The sequence below is a fragment of the Boleophthalmus pectinirostris genome, unplaced genomic scaffold, assembly GCF_026225935.1.
Source record: "Boleophthalmus pectinirostris isolate CB_2022bp ecotype Guang Dong unplaced genomic scaffold, ASM2622593v1 HiC_scaffold_17, whole genome shotgun sequence".
Taxonomy (NCBI): domain Eukaryota; kingdom Metazoa; phylum Chordata; class Actinopteri; order Gobiiformes; family Gobiidae; genus Boleophthalmus; species Boleophthalmus pectinirostris.
In genome coordinates this window covers 19,311,045-19,333,790 of record NW_026571115.1, presented here as the reverse complement: position 1 = coordinate 19,333,790, position 22,746 = coordinate 19,311,045, and the positions used below count along the sequence as shown (strand labels likewise).

General features: G+C 38.4%; 1 protein-coding gene across 1 annotated transcript in view; it reads right to left on the bottom strand.

Moving 5' to 3' along the window:
* Window positions 1-22,746, bottom strand: part of prkar1b (protein kinase, cAMP-dependent, regulatory, type I, beta) — a 51,180-nt gene that overhangs the window by 27,368 nt on the left and 1,066 nt on the right. Inside the window, exons 2-4 of the mRNA XM_020932630.2 lie at window positions 22,525-22,710; window positions 15,044-15,214; window positions 12,508-12,599 (exon numbers count right to left, since the gene is read on the bottom strand). Coding sequence (XP_020788289.1) covers window positions 12,508-12,599; window positions 15,044-15,214; window positions 22,525-22,698 — 437 coding nt within the window. The 5' untranslated portion in view covers window positions 22,699-22,710. The remainder of the gene's footprint in view (window positions 1-12,507; window positions 12,600-15,043; window positions 15,215-22,524; window positions 22,711-22,746) is intronic.

The following is a 22,746-nucleotide window of genomic DNA, read 5'->3' as shown; positions in this document are numbered from 1 at the left end:
GTCCAAAAGGCTGAGTAAATAATACCATGGGGTTGGGGAGAAGAAGAAGAGAAGGACCATTTCATAAGACTTGCATAGTTAAATCAACCACAAACCATAAAAATATTAATACGGTAATGATACACTAAAGTAATGCATATTTTTATTTGGTTAAAAAAGGCAAAACAAAGAAGGACTTTATTAGTACAGATGCTGGAGAAGGTTTTTTTTGCAGTAGTGAAAATAGTCCCTGTTAACTAGATCTCAAATCATACTTAAGAAAAAAGTAAGAAATGATTTTTCCATTAACCTACAAAGCCTTTAACATAATTTTTTATTTTTTTTAATCTATGTCATAACACCTTTTATAGACCTCTTTTGATTGTAAATATTTGGCCCTATTTTGCAATTGTGCATCAAATATTTCCAGTATGTCATCAAAATCCAACAGCAGCAAAACAGAACCTCATGAGCAGAGGTAACTATAGAACAAATGACATAATAGTTTATCCTTCATAATACTTTCTTATGTTCAGCTATGTGGGATGTGGCAAAACACAGAAGGAAGTCAGGTTAGGGAAACGACTATTTTCACTTCCTTATTCTCAAAAATTCCAAGATGGCTTCTAGCACATGGACTGAAAACATGATGATGATGCTGCATGGTGGTCAAGGTGATTATTTGTTGCAAGTTGTTCTTTAAACCAAAGGCAGAGAAGCGCAGTGTGTTAAAGCCTGACACCTGGATCTAGTGGCGTTTATAAGGAAGTAAATGCGCATCCTGTTGCCTCGAAGTATGCATGTGTCTTCAGTTATTTGTGAACTGCAGCCTCAAAGCACCTGTGCAGAGGAGGCCATCACAGTAAAGAGCATGCCGCTGTAGTCTGGGACCACCTCTGAGAAGGCAGATTTTGATCAGGCTGAATTTTTCCCAGAAGAGGCATTACTCAATGAGGTTACAAGCCTTGAAATGATTACTGTCACTTGCTGTAAGACAAAAAATGTGGGACAATTACCATGGAGACTAAATTAGAATCAGATAAGACAATGCAATCCTTCAATGAATCCCGGAGCAATGTCAAGGGCAAGCAACAGAGTATTATAATACCTGCACGAGCTATATTTCATATCTGCAGTATAAGCTTTATATAGTTAGAAGGTTTTATGACATTCAATGACCAAAATATGAATAAATATTTCGCTAAATCTTACTTGTGCCTGTTTCCATGTAGCCACAATAATACGATTATTAGGAGAAAACACATCACAACTTTACAATTTTAAGATAAAAAGCTCTTTACTGTCAGGTTTTATTTTTAGAGTATTGACTGAAAAAAAAAAAAAAAAATTACCTATTCTTGTTCTTTCAATCTCTGTGACCTGAATAATCTGGTTTATCAATTAACCAAATAATCTTGACATCCTTAATCCATAATAGAGGGAGTTTTTTTCTCTTTACACTTAATGATGATAATAATGACACAATGATAATAATTACACTAATAATGTCCTTACAACTTGCAGCAACTAATAAAGTTGCAAATGAAATGTATATGCCTTTGCTCTCAGTGTTAACTCTGGGAGAGTTACATTGTCTCAGCTTCCTCTGTAGTCAGGGCTGTACAGAACACTAGGTTGAAATCACACCAAACTGACCAGTATCAGCTTCATGAGAGGGCAATCAGCCTCTCTCACCCACACACTATACACAGTTTTTAGCCTTGGTGCCTTCTTCACACTGGCATGGCACTGGCCTGGCAAAAGGAAGGCCCAAAATAGGAGAGAGGAGGTGGGATGCCAAAACCACTTGAGTGGAGTTCCATGGAGACGACACAGTGCTGGTAAGTTGCACCTACATGAGGATGACCACGAGACCAGGTTAGACAAACGGACACCTTCGCACTCACACACACAAACGTGTCAAATCGGACCCAGCGCTGGCACCCACTGTATGCTAATCTTAGGTGGGTGCGGGTTCACTGTGGTCACCTCCTGGAAAGCAAGCACTGTAGAACTGGCAACTGGACATAAAGGCACTAGTCTTCCATTTTGGTTAATTTGTGATAAGTCTAATTACAAAACATTAGGCAAAAGTGATATCTTAATATAACATATTGATTTAATATTAACACAGGTGTACTCTGATAAAATGCTAATTGATTGCAGTTATAATAACTACTGGAGAAAGTGATCTGATGCCAACCTACAGGACTGATCTGCGGAAGGATCTAAGAAAGAATGCACGCTTTGAATGCAAGATAGATAAGCCATACAGAGGAATATCCCAGGCAAAGCAAAACTATATAGCAACAAGCAGGTGGTGAAACCTACACTATAAAAGTCACATAGATATTGGCAGATCAGTGCAAGTGCAAAAATGAACATTACAAAAGTAAGCAACAATTTCTAGCGTGAGTTTTCCTGTCCTAAATTTATGGGGAAAAAAACAAATTCATGTTGGAGAGGTTTTTGTATTATATTTGAATGGACTGCATGTGACAAGACAACTTCACCAGCGTACCTGATAATCCAACCAACCAATCACAAGCTGATATGCTCTCTGCAGACATGATGAGGTCAGCTCTTACTGAAAACTTTACAGATATGTAGCTTACTCTTTTGGCCCACCACACATCAGTCAGGTCAGGTACAGTGAATACAGCGGTGCTTATATAGTCTTTTCCCTATTGCTTGATCATGTTTAAGCTGTCCCTCACTATATCATGCATTTTTACACATTGCGAATGCCCTCTTTGTTGTTTGCTCTGGGGAATAAAGCAGTGGGCTCCTTCCTCCACTTGGTGGTAAAAATGGTCCATTTGAATAAGGTGTTGACAAGACTTAAGCCTCTGCCCTTCTGAAGTGTCTGCCACTGGAATGAGACAGGGAAAGGCCAGGCCGGATTGAGTTTCAGGGCATTCCAAGTAGTTACAAATGTATTATCTTCAACATAAAACAAGACTATATGTTGTGGACAAGTGTCAGCACTAGTTCCTCAATTACCCAACCCTAAGACTTATCTCCTAGTCTATCTCACACTGCATATTCTGACACGTCCATAAACATCACAGGAGCACGCCGCTCTCCTGGGGGCTTGTCTTTTCCTCTACTCAGTGAACATGACCGTTAAACTGCTATAGAATTATTGCCTTTTGGAAAAAAAAAAAGCCTCACCATCTAGAGCTTGGGACCTTACAGGCACATTTTCCTGACCACAATACAAAAAGTCAATTTAAATGCATTAAATAAAACAGTGCTAAATGTTATGAGTCACTGGTGACAAATAGATTCATCACTATAGTATCAAAAAACAAATGTGAATCAGTTTTGAATTAACATTGGTTAACTGAATATTCAATGAGTTGTGATGACAAGTTATTAACAATACAAATAGTTTACTCCTGCCATCTAAATTTTCAGGTTTTAAGTTTTACTCTTAATACGATTCAACATTTTTGTCACTAGTGTTACACTCGACATGGGGCACAGCCGGTCTTTTGTTGCGGTTAAAACTGAGAGGTGTTTACACAGCACAGCACATTATACCTGCGCCTTAATCTGAGACGAGGAAAAAAAAGAATGCCTCCGAGGCCTGAAGAAACGGAAAGAGTGAGCAGTAGATTAGCAGATGGAGAGAACTGAACCAGAAGAATCCAGCGCTAGGGGCTACGACATTGCAATCCTATGTGTATGCAGTGTTTGTGTGCATGTCTGAACCTTAGTCTCCGTACACACCTCTTACCTCGCTGTTCAATAGCAGAAGTCTGACTGACAAGAAGACTTCCCAGCTGTGAAGGGGCAGGACTTTGGAGACACGCAGCCTGCAGATCTGGACTTTGTTGAGCAACGCACTGGCACCTTGTGTATAAAAGCATGGAATGCACTCATGCCAGTAATACGTAGCCGAACGATGTGCTCATTTGACTAATATCTGCCGCTCTGAAATCTACTTTTATGGACTTAAAAGGTGCACTGTGTAATTTTTCTGGAGGAGGGTCCATCACCTGCTTTTCTTTTTAGTATTTGTTTTACCTGTAATGGTCCACACTATAGCATTAAACCTTATCTATCTCTAGTAATGTTTTTCCCATTTCCTATATTATACTACATTATACTTCAAACAACAGGCCAAGGGTGATCCTCTGAATTCAGAAGAATACAGTATTGTGAAATTTCATCATCATGTGAGTTTAATGGATGGAGAAGTCATAGATTTTCAGTTCTAGGTACTTTATCTTTACATTGTGAGATAGGGTCAGTGCATTAGGTCAGTGCCATCTAAATGCCACACAGTATAATTTGCCTGTTTTATATGTTTATATATTTTGGCTCTGGGCAGACCTATATACAAAATTATAGCTTTCTCACTCTGACTTGACAAGCCCTTCTCCTGACCATGAGAGGAAGATTAGTGCCAGAAACTCAACTGGAGTGACACCCACAAACCACCAAGGAGGTCATGGGAGAATTAACACGCTGTAACTAGGCTGTTGTCCATGGCCGTGCGCTGGAACCTATCACAGTAGCATAGACAAACGGGCTGGATGTATACAATAGTGAGTGGGCCAGTGCAGGCTGGGCTAATGTGAGGTGGTGGGTGTGTAGGCTGGACTTCAGGGTGAACTATATAGCCACTGAAGGGTTGCAGGGACGTGCTGTTCTCGCAGTCAGGGGCATGCACTGGTCACTGACAGCCTTACTGTTCTGAGCTCTCACATGCTTAGCCTATAACATCATCCACATGAAATCAAACGTGACACACTTCATAATGTCGCCGCTGGCAACCCACCAAACAATGCATAATTACAGTTTACTTGCTGTATAGAGCTGGGCATTATGAGGAAAAAAAATTCTTATTTTCTACTAATTGCACATCTCTTACTGTGCACATTTTATGAACTAAAAAAAAAAAATGCGATTAAAAATAACTACTACTTATGAGCTAGTATATAGAAATTATATGGAATCTAGAATATAACTAAAATATCTTCTATGCATTGCTTGACGTTTCATAAAAATGTTTGTGTTTAATGTTTACAAAACATCACATTTGGCCAGCTTCATTTAAGTTTTTGAAGAGAAAGCAAAATTTAAGAAATCACTATAGGACAACCTACTCTCGTGACTCAAGAAGAAAAAAAAAAAAGTGGTATGTTTGAGAAGGTTCAAAAATACATTTCCATGTATTTTATAATGAATATAAGGTGACAAAGTTCTCCTGATTGCGGGGGAGGGTCATTGATGTCTGAGTGGATGATGGCGATGCAGCCAGGCCTACAGCTCTCCTGCCGTGAATGACCTCATCGCCTGGCCCCTGGCATTGTGACCAAGGCACAAAGCCACGCGGGGGACACAGGGAGACTGCACAGCATCGTGGGGGAGGGCGCGGGTGCGAGGTGGGACGTAGATGCGATAGAAGAAGAAACACAGGAAGAGAGAAAAAAGGGGAGACCACCAAGTTGTCAGGAAGAACTGCAACTAGAACACACAGTGAGTCAATGAGCACGACAGGAAGCTAACACGCACACAAACAAGCAGAGTAAACAATACACAACGCAAAGCTCTAATTTGTTAATGCTGCTGTTATTACACAGCCCACCGTAAAATACAAATCATGACCAGACAAACACCTGAACACACAAGAGCTCCACAAGAGGACAGGAAAGTGCACTACAGGGCAGGCTGCAGGGAGCTTCCTATATACTGTACATAATGAATGAGAAAACAATCATGTACCGCCATTCACTTCTATTACATCCTGTTTTGTGCAATCTCAGGAAGAAGTGTTGATAGAGTCACTAAACAGGAAGCTAATAATGGTTAAGCAACACTACAGTCTGGGATGTGTATTTGTCTATAAGCAAGTGTTTAGTGCAATGGTTTTTAGATTTCACTTTTCAAACCACCTGAAGTTTCAGAGTACTCTAAATTTCATCATCTTGAGAAAAAAAAAGTGATCTTAACGTAGACAAAACAGAAACTTTTGATGAGGCAAGTCTAAACAGGACTAAACAAGAGCATACACCTGCAGTAAATAGTATTTGAATAGTTTCAAGTATCTAAATTTCAAAAGTTACAGCAATATAGAGTGTATATGGTACATAGATAAACAAACATTCAAACAACATTGTGTTTATATAGTTTTTGTCATATCATTTCTAAAAACCAACCTTGTAGTTTAGACCTATACAAACATGTTCTGAAATGCAAGCAATTACGTTTATCATTTAGATGTCTCTCAGATTTGAATGCTAAACTATATAAAATGAATGAAGAAACTGAAAAATTCACCCACAACTAAAAAAAAACAAAACTCACCTTTGTTAAAAACATGCTGCATTACTCCTTACTCCTTACTTTTGTTTGTCTATTGTATCAATGCACATAGAATTATTCTTTGTGTTGCAGAGACACCCTCTAGGGATGGCTATATGCATACAACAGTATAAGCACTATTATTTGTGTGTCTGACAAAATATTGCATTATAAAATTGATAAATGGCCATTCTGTGTCACCCTACACGATCTCTACGGTGATGGGGTATAATAAGGTAATTTAATTGAGTAAGTCACCAGATAGCATAACAGGACACGTATCTATCTGTCTCTAGTTGCAGCCTCTTTGTTGTTTTGCTCTTTCACACCGATCTTAAATAAACTCTAGTGGGAACATGAGACACGGCGCTCCTCTCCCGGGCTGGTTAAGTGTCTCCGCTCTGCTACTGTGTTGATATAAGCTACCTTTATTTATTATTCTTGTACAAATCCAGACACAACCCAATGCCGGGAGTTTGTACACTAGAAACAAAAAGGATGGTCCGTGTCCATCGACAAAGTCCAGCAGGGGTAGGTGAAGAGGTCAGGGCTCAGGGGGCAAAGGTCAACTAATCTGTCACTTCATCAACTCATTACTTTAGCTGTTAATGAGAGGATTAAAACAGGCAGGATAAAGTACTGCCACCCCTGCGACAAATCCCATTCTCACTTGCAACATAGATTTTATTTAAGGACAAAAAGTTAAAGAACATGTGCTAAGTGTGAGGCTGAGTAGCTGTGTTATTCTGAACTGCCATTAGAGACTACAATGTATAAGAAAGTTATTATTGAGTAGGGCTCAGTATTATTAAGAGGTTGCCCATAAAACCCATACCTCCATAAATTACACAATACATACACAACACGTATCTTGATACAGTGAGTTTTCTATTCGATTCAATATGTTATATGTCAAATCAATTTGATGCACTTTGATAAAAAATAAAGGTTAAATCATGGCTGTGATGTTAAAAGTCTTTGTTAAACCACTATCTCTGCAAAGTTAATACGAAATGGACCCATTTTAATCATCAAAACAATTAATATATCAAATGTCTTGCATAAATAAGTTTCCTTCCTCTAAACAAGCAACAAAATTTTAGAGCTATAAAATAAACCAAAAACTACTCTTGCCGATATGTTGACACAGCAGCCCATGATATCGATATGTATCATCAAATTAAATGACACAATATATCAATACAAATCTATCACAGTCATCAAAAGTCATAGGTTTCAAGATACGGCAAACGTCCACAGTGGTCATAGTAGTTAAGCAATTGAAATCAAAATATTAGAACTTTTGAATGTGGAAAGGTCCTCACAAAGTCCTCCAAATCAGGAAGGATTTGTTTGTCTGAAACACATGAATAGGGCAATAGCTCTGAAACTTTTCATGCCAAGTACCACCTCATTTATTTGCCTTTCAGAGTACCACCAGATCTAAACCAACCAACACTGTAACAGTCTAAACAAGGACTAAAATATGTCTAAATCAAGATGAAACAATGGCTTAAATGTGGACTACTACTAATCAGGACACAAGAACTGCCCATGTACCATCAGTAGAACAGGTATCACAGTTTGAGAAGCACTAGACCTTTTAGAATATGAACCTAAATGTAGATTCCCATGCTGTTTATTGGCATATAGTATGGACATTTATCAGCTTTATGAAAAGATGACAGACATTAAACATGGGGTGAGTATATGACAAAACAGTATCAATAAATTATAAATGTATAGTTATGCTTGAACAATCTACACACACAAGTTAGATACAGACTGTTTTCCAAGTTTTAGAGTGCACCTCCCAGAAGGGCATTAAGGGAACGAGGGCATTAAGATGTGGTGAGATCAACAGACCCACATTATGAGCCCATATATTATTTATACGTTCCCATTTGTGTGTGCTTTCTGAATATCAAGGGAAAGCAAATGTGTGCTAAAATGAATTAGCGCATCATTTGAATTCTCCAGAGGATTCCACTCCAGACAATAACTGTGATATCATTTACTCAAGCTGCTACTGTAGCTTCCTGTATATTTTTTTGCGATATTTAGACGGGCACTCTAAGGTCAGTTTACCCAGGTGTGCCAAGAGTCTTGCAGAAATAAGCCAAAATAAACACATATGCGGTTTACGCTTATCAGAAATCACAGCTCGGGGAAGTGAGATAAGCAAGACTAATGAAGTATGTGTGTTGAAACAGCCCATGATGCTGGATGATAAAATGACTTTGATGAAAGGGTTGGATAAATCAAGTTGATATGATTTCCGAATTTCTTTCAAGGAAATTCTAATTGAAAATAGTAGCAGTAGCCTGATGTGTAAATAGTAAAATGAGATAATAGTTTCAGAGCAGGTTACAGAGTTGAGACAGGTGGCTGTGAGGGTGACTTGGGTGTTACCATTGTAAGCTTAACACAATGTGAAATCAAACACCTGCTGCCAGCTTATCTCGTATATGTGTGTGTGTGTGTGTATGTGTGTATGTGTGTCGCGGGAAAATCATACAGTAATGAGGTCATTATGGGAGCTAATGGGCAGTAAACAGAGAGGTCCGCCCCTTGGCCTGCTGGGAGCGACTCCATGGCATAGGTTCAGGATTCTGTTTAGAAAAGAGCCAAGGTCGAATAGATACAGAGGTGTAATGAACTATGCACCAAGTTCTGCTTTGCAATTGTGAAGGTGCATTATAGGGCTGAGCATTTTGAAGGAATATTTAATCAGTATTGAACAATACTATTACATGTACTATTGCACTTTTATAATAAAGATTCACTTTACAGGGCTGATGTAAATGACTGTTAACATTGGATAGATCTAATTCAAACAAATGCACTAATCACATAAGTTTTGAACAACAAGGTTAGCAGGTCTTAAATAAGATGACCTAATGTTTTTGGATTATATTACCTGAATGACTGCTGCCTTTTAGATTTGCTATCTGGGACAATTCAGTTCAGACAGTTCAATTAGAAATAGTCTTGTGGGTTATAAGGTGAGGAAAAAAATACATTAAACAAGCTTTATGTAAGGATATTTGAGTCATTAAATGAAATTAATTTACATTTAATTTTCTACATTATCTTATTATTACCATGGGATTTTCTTTGTCTTGCTGTCATAATATGATGAAATTAATGTTTGTTAATGTCTTGTGTATATTGTGCTGTACTTACATGCAAATGTTCAAAGTCGTGAAACTGCTACTCCATTTTTTTTCCCCAAAGGGACAAATATAACTCTATTCTACTCTATTTCCATTTTATAAATTCTTAAATTAATAATATATATTTTATTTATTATTTGTATTATTTTATTTCCATTGGTGGTTTAGAGTCCACGATCATCTAGTCCTTATAATACCAAGTCTAGCCACAAGGGGGCAGATTACAACTTGTGCCAGTTCCAAACTTGAATAAATAGACCATAACAAATATTAGTGTATAGTTGATAAAAACAATAATAAATCTTCCACATATTCAGACACACGATGGTCGTGCTCAGAAACCTTATCCATAAACTTTGTACTGGTCTGTTAATGAAAGACTTACCTAGTGGAGCAGGCTATACGCTGCTCTCAGTGTCTGACAAGGGGTGCACCGATGAGCTTAGTGTTTCAGGGATAATGAAATCTCTGTCTGCCTTTGTAGTGTGGGCTGTGCGCGTTTTAGCCTGTGCATGTGTGTTTGTGTTATAAAATGGAAGGATCACACCAAGGGGAAAAGAGGCCAGTGAAGACAAAAGTACAGAGAGTGGAAAGTAAGCCAGGGGAGAGCCCGCAGAAACAAAAAGGCTTCCATTGTTGTTCTGTCTCTCTCATTATGAAAGGGGATGATAGAATAATATAGTGCTAATGGGGGAACAAATTGTGTGGCGTTCGGCTTACATAACCGCTGACTGACTAATCACACATGATGTTTCCATGAAACACAGAGATCTGGCTTCTGGCCTGGCTTTTCTATGCACTTTATCAACAGCCACATTCATTTGATCCACAAATGCATTCTAGTTCTACAGAACAACACTCAGATACTAATCAATACTGAAAATAGTATCAAACTAGACACTCATTTGAACAGGTATCAATGCTGAAAAAATTACATAGGAAAAAAGTTGGATCAGCAATGTTTCTATAATCATGGGGTTATCAAAATTGGTATTGAGTATTGAGCATTTCCCTTGTTGAAAATTGAGTTTGAATTTGAAATAGTAAGGGTTATAAGTGCCTAAAAAGCTGCTGTTACACAGACTTTATTTGAGAATAAGTAGTGTGAATTGAGGGTGAAGTGTGGTGATGGTCATTCAGCCGAGAATTGAAACCTATTAACTGTACAGAGTTAGTCTCATATATTTAACATAATGAGCAGAATAATGTGTACAGCCAAAATGCCCAAAGTAGTGTCAATGCCAGAAAGAACATTTGCAGAGCTGTAAGAAACCTAACAACCAACAGCCCACAAACACGGCCAGTTTGTGGAAAGAGAAAAAAAAGTATGGAATGAATGAGAAAAAGACAGATGATCGTTTGAGTCAGACTCCATCTGCTATTATAGATCACTGTTTGACAGCTTAAACTGTGTTTTTGTACTAATCACTCATGTATTTATTAAATATCATTTAAACTATTTAGTTTTTTGTGCTCCATTTTGTGTGTTACAAAGACCACCAAGTTACCATGGGAAAATATTTTTAAAATAATATCTTGTGAAGTTCACATTCTTGAATTGGATTATGTTTTAATTTCACATGGCGGCTTGTGGCCTATATAACTCTGTTTTTGAAAGAACAGTTAGAAAATAGGACTGACAATTGTTGAATCTTATTATTTGTTAGGAACACAATCATGCCATATGTTACAACAAACACACCTTTGGGGTTGAATAATTAAGCTTTTTGTATCAAAAAATAATTCACTTTTGTTGAATTATGCTGACAGAGGAGGCTGAGTAATTACAGTAATATTAACCATGAACCAGTTCAACAAATGTGCAATCTGATGTAAAGTTTACCATTAAATTCTACTATAAAATTGTGACCTGCCCTCAATTACAATCTTGTGTCACATGAACACATTCTGTTTGAAAAGCTTTTAACATTCCAAGACAATGTCATAATCAACAACATGCACAGTTGCAGAAAGCTGATGAAACTACATTACATAGCATGGCAGGACACTCTAATTGGATTAGATTCTTGTATTTCTAATTTATTGTGGCTAAAAGTCATCTAATCAGCCACATCAACCACCCAAGTGTACAGGCCCTCCTCTGCCCTGATACATCACTACTGCTCGCCACTTGGGACCGTTCAGACACATGCAATCAGGGGCCTGCCGCTTGTGCCAGGGGACCGTGGTGAATTGTCAGCTGACGAAAGACTGGAAAGAGCGTGTTTTGGGTTTGGTCCATCAAGGCTTTAGCCGACAGGAAAGCTCCGCTGTTTCCTCCCCGCACGGCATAATGGATTCTCCCCGCCAATGAAACCCTATTCCCAGTGGCAGACGGGATCAGCAGACACCTGAGACATTCCCACTGCGCCCCCCTTCTGTGTCAGAGCCAGACCAGACATGACCAAAGAAGACATAGTTTAAGAGAAATAAGAGGTGAGAGATGATGCACAGGATCATAAAATCAATTTCAGTCCGTTTATGAAAGCATATGATACACCACTCTTATCTCGCTGTCAGGTTACCAAGGCAACAGTCACACAACAGAGCGACTGGCCCCTCTCCACACAGACCCGGACTCCTGTCACGTCTGTCCCACTTCTGAACCTCCCTCCAGACGTCTGTGTGAAGCCGAGGAAGGCAACACTGGCACTCAGTGGTCACAAGAGCAACACTCCCATGGAACTAAAGACAGAGTCACACGAGTATGGACCAGCACTTAAATACTGTTTCCCATGATTTCTAAAAGATAATGAAACCACAGCAATTTATTCTTTCTCGAATAAATAAAATATTAAAAAAAATATGGAACCAACCAAATGATGGAATATCTCATTTGAAATGGAATAGTGTAATTGTTACCCCTTTAGATCTTAAACAGGTGGTTAAGCCCATAGCATTGTAAAAGATTGTAACAGTTTTTTTCCTGTTACTTCCTATTTGTTTGTAAAGCATCTTTGAGTGTCCAAAAACGCACTATATAAGTCTGATGTATTATAATAATTATTATTATTGATAATACAGATGCACAAATTACCTCCTCTCATTGTCATCCAGATGAGCAAACAGCACATTCTTGGAAATGGCCTTAGCCAGGGCGGTCATGGTTTTGTAGTCCTTGGGGATCACCTGTGCAGACAAAGCAGTAATATCCATTATAGTAATATAGACACACATTACTAAACCCAGTGCAGGTGGACACATGAAACAAACCAGCATAAACACATTATAAGGCTGACTTCAAAAGAGCCCTAAAATGAGTAATTAGAGAGCAGAGTATTGGCAAAGTCTGAAAGAAATATTGTGCACGTGTGTTGGTATTTTTGGGAATGCCCATCTGTTCAGGGATTACGCTCAAAATGTCACACAGCTCTTAAAATTCACAGCAGCCTGGACTCATTCATAAAACATGCATTTTCATGTAGCCAGTGTACTGCTCTGTGTGTGCGCGAGAGGCCACAACAAAGCCACAGAAGTCTGAGCAGAGGCTCGTCTAACTCCCATTACTGTAATATAAGAAAGGCATTAAACACTGGAGGCAGACACAGACAGCAGTAGTCTTGTAAAATATTTTCATAGAGATGTATAAATGGACTAGTAACCATGTGGGCAGATGAGGAGAAATAAAACAGAATGCAAAAGTGAGAAGTAGATGAGTAGATGTGTGTTATGTGTTGAAAGAAGAGGAGTGGTCGCCCTGTAATAAACTCACACAACAGATGTCTCCACATGAAGAGAACCACAACGCTCTATGTACAACATCCTACAAATACAGTACACCAGGCACCACCACATCAGCACTGAAGCGTTCTAGCACAGAGAAGACAGTGACCTGGAATCATGAATTTGGAGGACAGGCCTATCCTGGGAATACATTTTTGGATAACTCTAAGCTCTTTATCATTCCTGACAAAATGCACCTATTGGGAACACAAAGTTGAAATCAGGACAGATTTGCTGTAGCATTGATAAAAAACTTAAACAAAACTGCAGGTTAGTGGTTGTGGATGTGGCTATTAATAGAACACACTTTATGGGTCAAAGTCTCTTCACCATTTTTACTAAACATAATTATAAAAAGGTACTTCTGTATTAAACTAGAATCAATTGTACTGAGTAAATTGTGCATTCTCACAATCTACAGTGTAACAGGCGTGAAACTGTAGTGAAGATCTTGTTGAAAATCATATATCTCAGTAAGAAATGCATGGAAAATAGTTCACCAAGATAGTCAAGCAGGCCCCAAAAACCATGGTCCTTTACTAAAGCCATGTGGTTGTATCTTTGTGGAAACTTGTCTCTATCTTGCAATGTTAAAATAACTGAAGAATGAAATCAAAATGAAAAAAAAAATAAGGTAATAAATTATTAACCTACAACATTAACAGCACCTACACTGCTGGATAACAGTAAAATCAATACAGTATATAAGTCTATAGGAACTGACAAATGTGCTGATTTGAACTTTTACAGAAAAGGCATTTCAGTCAGATTGATACTGAAAGATACCACACAAGACTGGTGCTGAAATCTTAATCTATATCATAATTAACTTTAAGTATACATTATGATCAAACATAAATCTTGTCTAAATGAGATCTTTTCATGGACATATGTTTTAAATTACAGTTTCTGTCTGTATTTATATGAAGGACTGAGGCTGTGCCATCTTATCGCACATACCTTATGCTCCAGTGGTCACAGATTACACTGTGGTGACAGTGGGCTTCAAGCAGTCATGTCATTACCACCTTGCAATTAATAATGCCACATTCAACTAAATGTAACATTGTAATCATATGACATAACAATGCTTATGCTTGTGCAATACTTGCTTTTATTATCCTATGTTTTATTTGAAATTAAATGCTACTTACTCTTTCTTCTAACTTTTTTCTTGTTTTCTTCTTGTGGTTAATACATTTTGTAAAGCCACTATAGAGTCATAATTAAGCTTTCATTTGCAATCAGTCATAAGTTATAATCTTCCCTGTAGCTCAAGAGGATATGCTTTTGAGTAGCCATTAAGAGCTTTCTGCTTGGCTAATCAGTGCACCTGACATTTGATGGAAGTCTGTTATGGATTTGTCATATTCATCATTCTATTAGTTCTTTCAACTAAGACATGACTGTCAAAATGGGCTTTTAGTGAGTGTACTTTGAGGATCTGGCTTTCCTCAACAAATACTGAATATTCTAAAAGTGCTGCATTTGGAACCAGAACAGTGGTGCTACAGGTATATGGTCCGAAGTACAATTTATTTGAGTGAATACGATATCTGATAATTGAGAATATCGAAATTTTTAAGTCTTAAGCAAAGCCCACAAATGTAAAAAATCTTAGTGAAATTCTCAAAATTACGTTTCTGAAAAACTATATTCAGTGTATTCTTTTGCTGCCCCCTTGTGGCAAGACTTATTATATCTGACCATATCACGCAACTAGATAATATTTTCTTTCTTGGCCAAGCATTCTTCAGATATTTTTGGATGGTAGATAGTTTGGTACTTAACCTGTGTGTATTTATTGCATGCATTACAGTCAAAAATTGCTTGCATCTTGCCATACTGACCTTGCGCACATAGCTGACTGCGTCCTCTTCGGTGTAGACCTCGGCGCTGACCCCTCCCCTGCGGCGGCGAGCCTTAACGACTGGGTTGGGAGGTGGGGGGGAAACTTCATCATCATGTGAGTCCGACTGGCTGTTAGATTTCTGCCGTGCCATGATCTGCTTGCATTCTTCCTGTAAAAGAGCAGATGAAATAAATAGCTTTAGGCGAGCAGTCATCTGAGACCATTCAATAATTCTGCTACCTCTCAAATAATCACATGCAAATGGACTGACTCTTTTACTCCCCCCACAGCAGCTCAGGTAACAACGCTCCTAGTTTCAAGTTTAGCAAGGATGAATGTCCAATTGCCATAGGATGATGGGGGACATCAAATATTAATAACTGGGAGTTGAACATGCAGTAAAAAGACAACACAAGCACTCTCCATGAGCACCCACTAAATAAGAACACTGCAGCAAATGAATTATTAAGCTGAGCCTTGATTAAGACATTAACATAATGAAGCAATAACATCACTGTAGGCTTGTTTACACTGTGGAGTGAAACATGGGGACCAAATAGCATTGTGTATAAGGTTGTTCAACTCGCTATGTTTGGCTGTTCAGAAAACCTAACATCCAAGAACTAGGGCTGAGCAATTAATTGGATTTGATTCGATATCGACAAAGTAAAAAATGGAATAAAAAAACAAGATCAATCAATATGACACAAAACATTTCTACCATATGGACCGACCCTACCAAGAACACAATGCGTATTAAACTACTCACATAGTACACTATTGAGAATTGTTCTTTTCCTAACAATTAACAACACCATGAAGTTTCATTTTTAAATGGGATCAGGAGGAAAGAAACAAGAGACTTGGGAATCCTACTTAAACATTCAAACCCATTTTACTCTGGTGTCAGACAAAATAACCTAGTTATTACTGTAATTACCAAATGCCTCAAGCAAGAAGAGGGAACATCAGTTGCTAACTCCTCTCATCCAACTGCTGGCACTAAAACGGAGTGAGAGAGAGAAGCCAAGCAGAGCCACAGAGCTGTGTGAAACTCAGAGAAATAATTAAAAGCTCCAACTTCCCAAAGTGCTAAACTTCTAGCGAGAACTTAAACACACAGAACAAGGTAAAAGGACTTCTTAACTTTTCATAGCAGCTTTGATCTTAGCATTTGCACTTTTGAGGAAACATCCTTTGGCGTTTTCTTTTGCCCTTGTTAAAAAAAGACTATAGTAATGCAGATCCCACACAAAAAGCAGGGATACTCAGGACACACACATCCATAATGTGCTTATACGCAGAGTCACTGCTTCAGGGAACACAGCCAGCAGCAGCAGGACGGGATGAGGGAAGGTTGAACCAGGCAGCGAGGAGCAATGCCACATTCGTATACACTCGCACAGCCTCTCAGACACACTGCAGGATAAGGAGGGGTTTATATATACTCTCGCCTTGATGAAAGCACGCTGACTGTGGCTACCAATAAAAGATCTTTTCAATACAATTGTGCTTCCATAAAAGACAATTCAATTCTCAAAAAAACAAAAAAAAAAACAAGCATAGAACTCCTGCTGTCAACAAGGCTTGCATATCTACTTACTTAATACATAATAGGATTATATAAATTTATATTTACCATTGCATGAAGGACCTCTATCCAGGCCTGTTGTCACTTTGATCTACAGGCATCAACACCTCACAATGTCAACACGCATAGACCCTTTTCAAAGACACGTGCTCCCCATGCTAGAGAGCCTCAGCATTGTTCAAATCCCATCAGCCAGTAGAGAGACCAAACAGCTCAAAACATCCAAACAAATGAACTCAAGAACTGGGACAAAAACCCTGTGTCTCCATCGCTCCTGCGCAACTCTCTGCCTGTTTGTCACCCTCTCCCTCTCCTCCTCGCTCGCACTTGCAATCAGGTGGCGCAATGAGCAGGCAGCCTCCTCTCGCTTCCCCTCAGTCGCTATGACAACCGCGGACTGGGAGCATCCTGAATAGTTGATGGAGAGAGCGTGCTACCATGTCTCACACACCTACAGTGGTGACGCCTTTTGACAGATTGTCTTTCGCCACGGTGACTCAGATGACAGGATGGACGGCGTCACTGTCTTTTGGTACATGAACATCTGCTCAGGACAAGCATGCAATGTGGAACAAATGTTGATAGAAATTGTCAAAAATACTTTAGTTACAAGTGACCATTAAAGCAGACAGTTCTCATTGGTTTGCTAGACAGATGCTTTACTCTTCAGCTAAAAGGTTTTGCTTGAGCACTGTAACTACTTTTTACAGGTCACATGCAATACTGATAATGTACTGTAGAGTTTTTTAGTTCTTTGCGAAACAGCGTAAAACGTTTGAATAGTCAAGTATCACAGTTTTTACCATAACATAAAGCTGTAGTACTCCATTAGTATTTTTGTCCTTTTCTCTCCATTTCAAAATATATAAAACAGCGCTGGAGAGTCCTTTAACGTTACCTCATCAGTGTCCTCATCTTGCCCATGTGCCCTCTATGTCTGGGTGCTAGACACTGTTTTGTACCACAGAGAGCTCCACCCCCGCCCTCTACAAGAGCATCAGTGTGGACTTTGTTAAAATTCTCTCAACACTGAGCCATAGCCACAAGACAATATGCATGAACATCCATGCAGGCAAAGTCTTGTGAGTGCAACTGAGGTCAGATACATAAAAAGGGTTTTGAGAGCTTTTTCCATGGCCCCTTTTAGTTGTTCATAGACACAAACATATCATGTCTATCAATAGTACAGTACACGTGCAGTAACTAATCTACTAGATAGCTAGCGGTTCATAACTTTTGTGGTGGAGGGTCTGGTAGATTACCCACCAGGACAATTTACAGGTTAGGGCTATGAAGAGGAACAGTAAGAAGGCCTCTTTTTCAAAGGATGTTTTTAGCAATAAAAACAACAATTCATGCAAAACAGAAACATTTAATGTCATTCTGTGAAAAATTCAAGACATTGAAGGTTTCATGGAGAAAAGCAGGTGGCACAACCACCAGGAAGTTCTTCATGAACTTCTAATTATTATGAAATTTCTTTCCCTGAAATTTCCCTGAAATTTTCAAATTGCAAAATGTTGTATTGCTGTTGTATTTAGAAGCCTTTTCTTGACTGCATTTACTAACATTTTTTTTTTTTTTACAAACACTGCACTATACACTTAAGTAAGTGAAAAATGCACTCCTGCCTCACCTCCTACTTAGTTATTGTTATTGTATTTAACAGTTTTTCTTTGTGCTCTTGCTCTGTGTTGGTCTGTTGGAGTCTGTCCTGTTTCTGCGTCATCACAAAAGGCTAGGTGCCAAAATGAAAGGACAGAAGACACATACATTGTAAAAATAAGCTATTCATTGGAAGGACACTGTGCACACAAACATAGATACAAAAGACCTCACGTGGATCCAAGCAAAAGCATGCATCTCCAATTTCTGTTCAAATTATTTTAAATGTGTCATTCTTATTTTTGGATTAGTAATTCTAGTTTATTGAGCAAGAAGGTCCTTGTAAAGTAGGATTGACTAAAATGAATAATTTTGCACAAAAGGTATATAGTCTAGCACACAAACTTTGTACCGATTGATTACAAGCTCTAAATGTCTCTAAAAACCTGGTAAAATATGTTTCTAAATTTATCCCAAAAACTATCACTGACCTTTGCAGAAATGCCATAAAATCTTAAGAAACTCATCTTCAAATTCATCTAACAAATAACCTAATCAATTGAAAACCCCAAAGTTCCACACATTTGCACAAGAATAAATCTGAATAATTTATAGACTATTACCTGTCACGCCAGGCTGGAGACAACACTTTCCTACTCCAGCTCCACTGACAAAAACATGTAAGTGAACCAGAAACAACAGGACACTCCACGGGCACACACAATACAGGACACACATTAAAGCACACACTGGTAATGAAGCATAGAGCGCAGATCCACCGGCCCAGCTAAAAGTCCTCTCATCACTGTGTTCCACACCATTACAGTGCCACAATAGACACTGCGGCAACACAACTGGGACATAAAAACTGAACTGTGTGCTTTATAAAATGCATTGTAGGATAGTCTGCCGCCACTCCACGCTGATTTGGAATTGGGCAGTTACTTGCCTGAATGCAAACTTAGCCCATTGTCCATAGGATTACTTACTTAGACACTAAATTATGGGCATAGTTAGCAAAAAATACAATTGAAAAACAAATGTTCCCTCAAAGGAAAAAAAAATAATTTCTTTACATCCACTATGAGGGCATGCATCAGAAATATGGCTAGCTGATTTTTGTACAAATAGGGGTTAGTGGTCTATAGATACTAACATCAAATACAAGTGCTCTGAAACACAACTTTAATGTTTTATTTTTTATGAGCATTTACACAAAATCTACTCTCAAAAGCTAATCTAAAAGGTCCCCAGTTAGAATATTGATCTAACTAAGCTTTACTAATTTGCAATAGAGAAACTGTCAAGAATTCCTCATGACCAATGATTACATTCATCACAATGATAGAAAAATGTATACAGCTTTATGAAGGCAACTACTGTGAGCTAAATGTGTTTGGTTTATTACTAGGGGTTGAATATGTTGAGATAACTAAGATAACCAAGAAGGACCACCAATGGACCACCAGGGAGTCATGTGTTGCTGGTCTGATTAACCTAAAGGGGCCCAAGGTGAGCTGAGGAGTGCTGTGCTAGGCCTGGGTCACTGCCTAGACCCCTGGCTGACTTTGACAAAATACTTAGAGCGCAGCCTTAAAAATACTGCTACTGTCAGTATACAAAATGACAGATAAGCACATGGGTAGAGGATACAGGTGGAGGTGAACACTACTACTTCTATTACTACTACTACTACTACTACTACTACTACTACTACTACTACTACTACTAAAACAACAACAGACACTACTTCACTTCATAAAACTGTCAATCACAGGGAGAGGAGGAGTGGCCAAATATGTTATGATGTGTGTGGTGACAGCTGAAAGGCGTCTCATCTTACACGGGCAGGGGATAATGGCAGCTGATTGACGAGGAATTCTCTCACAGTACAATATGATGGGGCCATGCTAATAGAATCAGGCTCAAACTTGTGTACTTTATGAATCTGACAAAAACAGCTTGCTTCATGGCATCCATATGCAATTGTATGGTCTTTATACACAATATACACCCAGAAAACATCTTATTATTCCAAATAGTACTTTGACTTTGACTAAAATATGTCAACCCCAAAACAAACAACCCTGGTTTAAGAGGGGATCAATAAAATACATTACCAAAAATTATTAAAGGAGTTACCAGTAGTTGTAGTTTGTACCACAGTTTTGATGTAGCAAATGATGACGACTACAAAATTCTTTTGGCAGAATTGTAAACACATTATGTTTTATTTAATCATCAACAGGAACCAAAGCCAGCAGCAGCAAAAATGTGATGCCAGAAACAGTGAGGTGATTGAATGGGCCCTATTCATCTAAACATGTACGCTGGCAGCTGCCAGTTGGGCATTTCCACAATTTACATTTTGACAGATTTAGCTGATGTTGGCTGTGAATCTGTGACAGGGATTTGATTTTGCAAAACACTTCAAGAATCTTCTAATTCTAATTCATAAAAAAATAAAAAGTGGCAAACTGATGTTTTCAAATGAATATGTACTGTCTCAACACTCCTGTGAACCTGGCAAAGCTAAAGCTGAGGGCAGCAGTTTGAAGTGGTGTGGAGGAGATCAAAAGCATCATTACCATGCATAAATACACAGGATAAAAGCGAGCAGGCGCCTGTCATTTTCCCATTGACTCAAAGACATGCTATTACATTCAAACAAAAGCCAGATAAAAAGATGATTGTGCATGTTTCCATCTGCTTATGGCTACACAGCAGACACTTGAGAAAATAAGGATTTTAAGGCATTGCTTTTAAAAAAAAAAGATGTTGCACAGAAACAAAGACTGTGAGATTCCAAAAAGACGGTGTGATCCAGAGCAGACATGAAATTGGGTTAGGCAAAGGAGGGGGCAGGGCTCTGCTGCTTTTTGGCACAACAACAAACAAGCAGAGAGGATCGGGTGGACAATACTTTAAGCATTGCATTGCTCTAATCGTTTAACTGTAACACTTACAGCAGACAACACTATCTTATATTGTATCAAACACATATCTTTAATCCATGTTAAACAATAACTATAGGAATTATCAACTACTGAAAAGTTACCAGTTAAGTAAAAATACAGCTAGAGGGTTACGCATCAGCTGTATCTCAAGACTTAGAACACACATCTGTTACCAAGAGAAACTGTGGAGTGCATGAATAATACATGATAATGTAATGCAACTTTTAGCGTTATTTACAAAAGTGCTATCAGTGAATTATTGTTGTCTTAGTAAACTAATGGAACATGCAACCATGCAGATTCTGTAATACAATATATGAAGAAGTACATTCACAGCCACTCAACAGTTCTGTTATTGACTCTATCCTTATTAGTATTCCGACAGCCTCACTTTGCAGCATAACCCTCTCCTGTAACAACAGTAGTACATGTCCTGTATCTCTGCAGCACTGCTCAAAGCTTGTTCCAATGATCTGTCTCTTTGGCAACAGAAATGAGACCCTTAATACACAGCAAAGAGCTGACTCAAGTGTCATCAACAGAGCACTCTTACCTTCAGCATACACCCTGTTGTAATAACATAGACTGGCAATACAAAGCACTGAGGAGCATCCAGGCACTAGGATAAGAACCATTGCATGCCCAGCCCCAAATGGTTAATAAAAGGATGAGTATACGAATGACAAAGCACGGATTGTGTTTTATTTCTGAGATGTGTGAAAATGAAACTTATGACTCTCACATGTCCATACACATACGCAGCAACTTCACATAAATACAACTCCTGAAGCTAAAAGGCTGATAGACTAGAGCCTCAATATAACACTGGTGCTTTAACAATTGCAGCTTCTGTTCTTGAAACTAGCCGAAAGCTCCATATAGTACACCTTTGTGGTCTGTTTGAGATCATGGTGAATGAGAATATATCATTGTTCAGTCATCTAAATCTCATGACCTGCTCAAAAGCCAACTAGTTTTGTAGAACCTTAAGGTAATATTAACACATTATTTTACTGTAATTAAGCAAGAAAATAATTATTTTTCTGTGTAAAAATGTCAACATCAAAATAGCAGTTTCTTGGGAACAATACCTTGTTACTAATACATTGTTGTATAATTTATTAGGTTTTTATGGGTGATTCATTTCCAGTCAAATGGCAGGACTTTTTATACCTTTACTTTTTGAAAAAGAGTAAAGTTGCCAAAACTGAAGAACTCAATTCATTTAACAGGCTTAAGTGCAAAACAAAAGTCTTAAGATAACAAACTTAAGGTAATTTCAAACCAAAAGATTCCAAACATTTAATTCAGAATGAAAGGACCAACCTTCTCCAGTTTTTCAAAATGCTCTCGCAGAAACTTCATAGGACGCTCAGGTTTAGCGATGCAGAGGTTCACTATGCACTCTTTGAGGATCTGCTGGATGTTGTGCTTTTGCACGAAAATCTCACAGCCCTTCAAACTCTCGTCTTCTTCCAGAGTGGAGGAGGAGGTGGCCATCTTATTGTATATCTGTATGGCAGTAGGAGAAAACAGGGAGGACCGTGA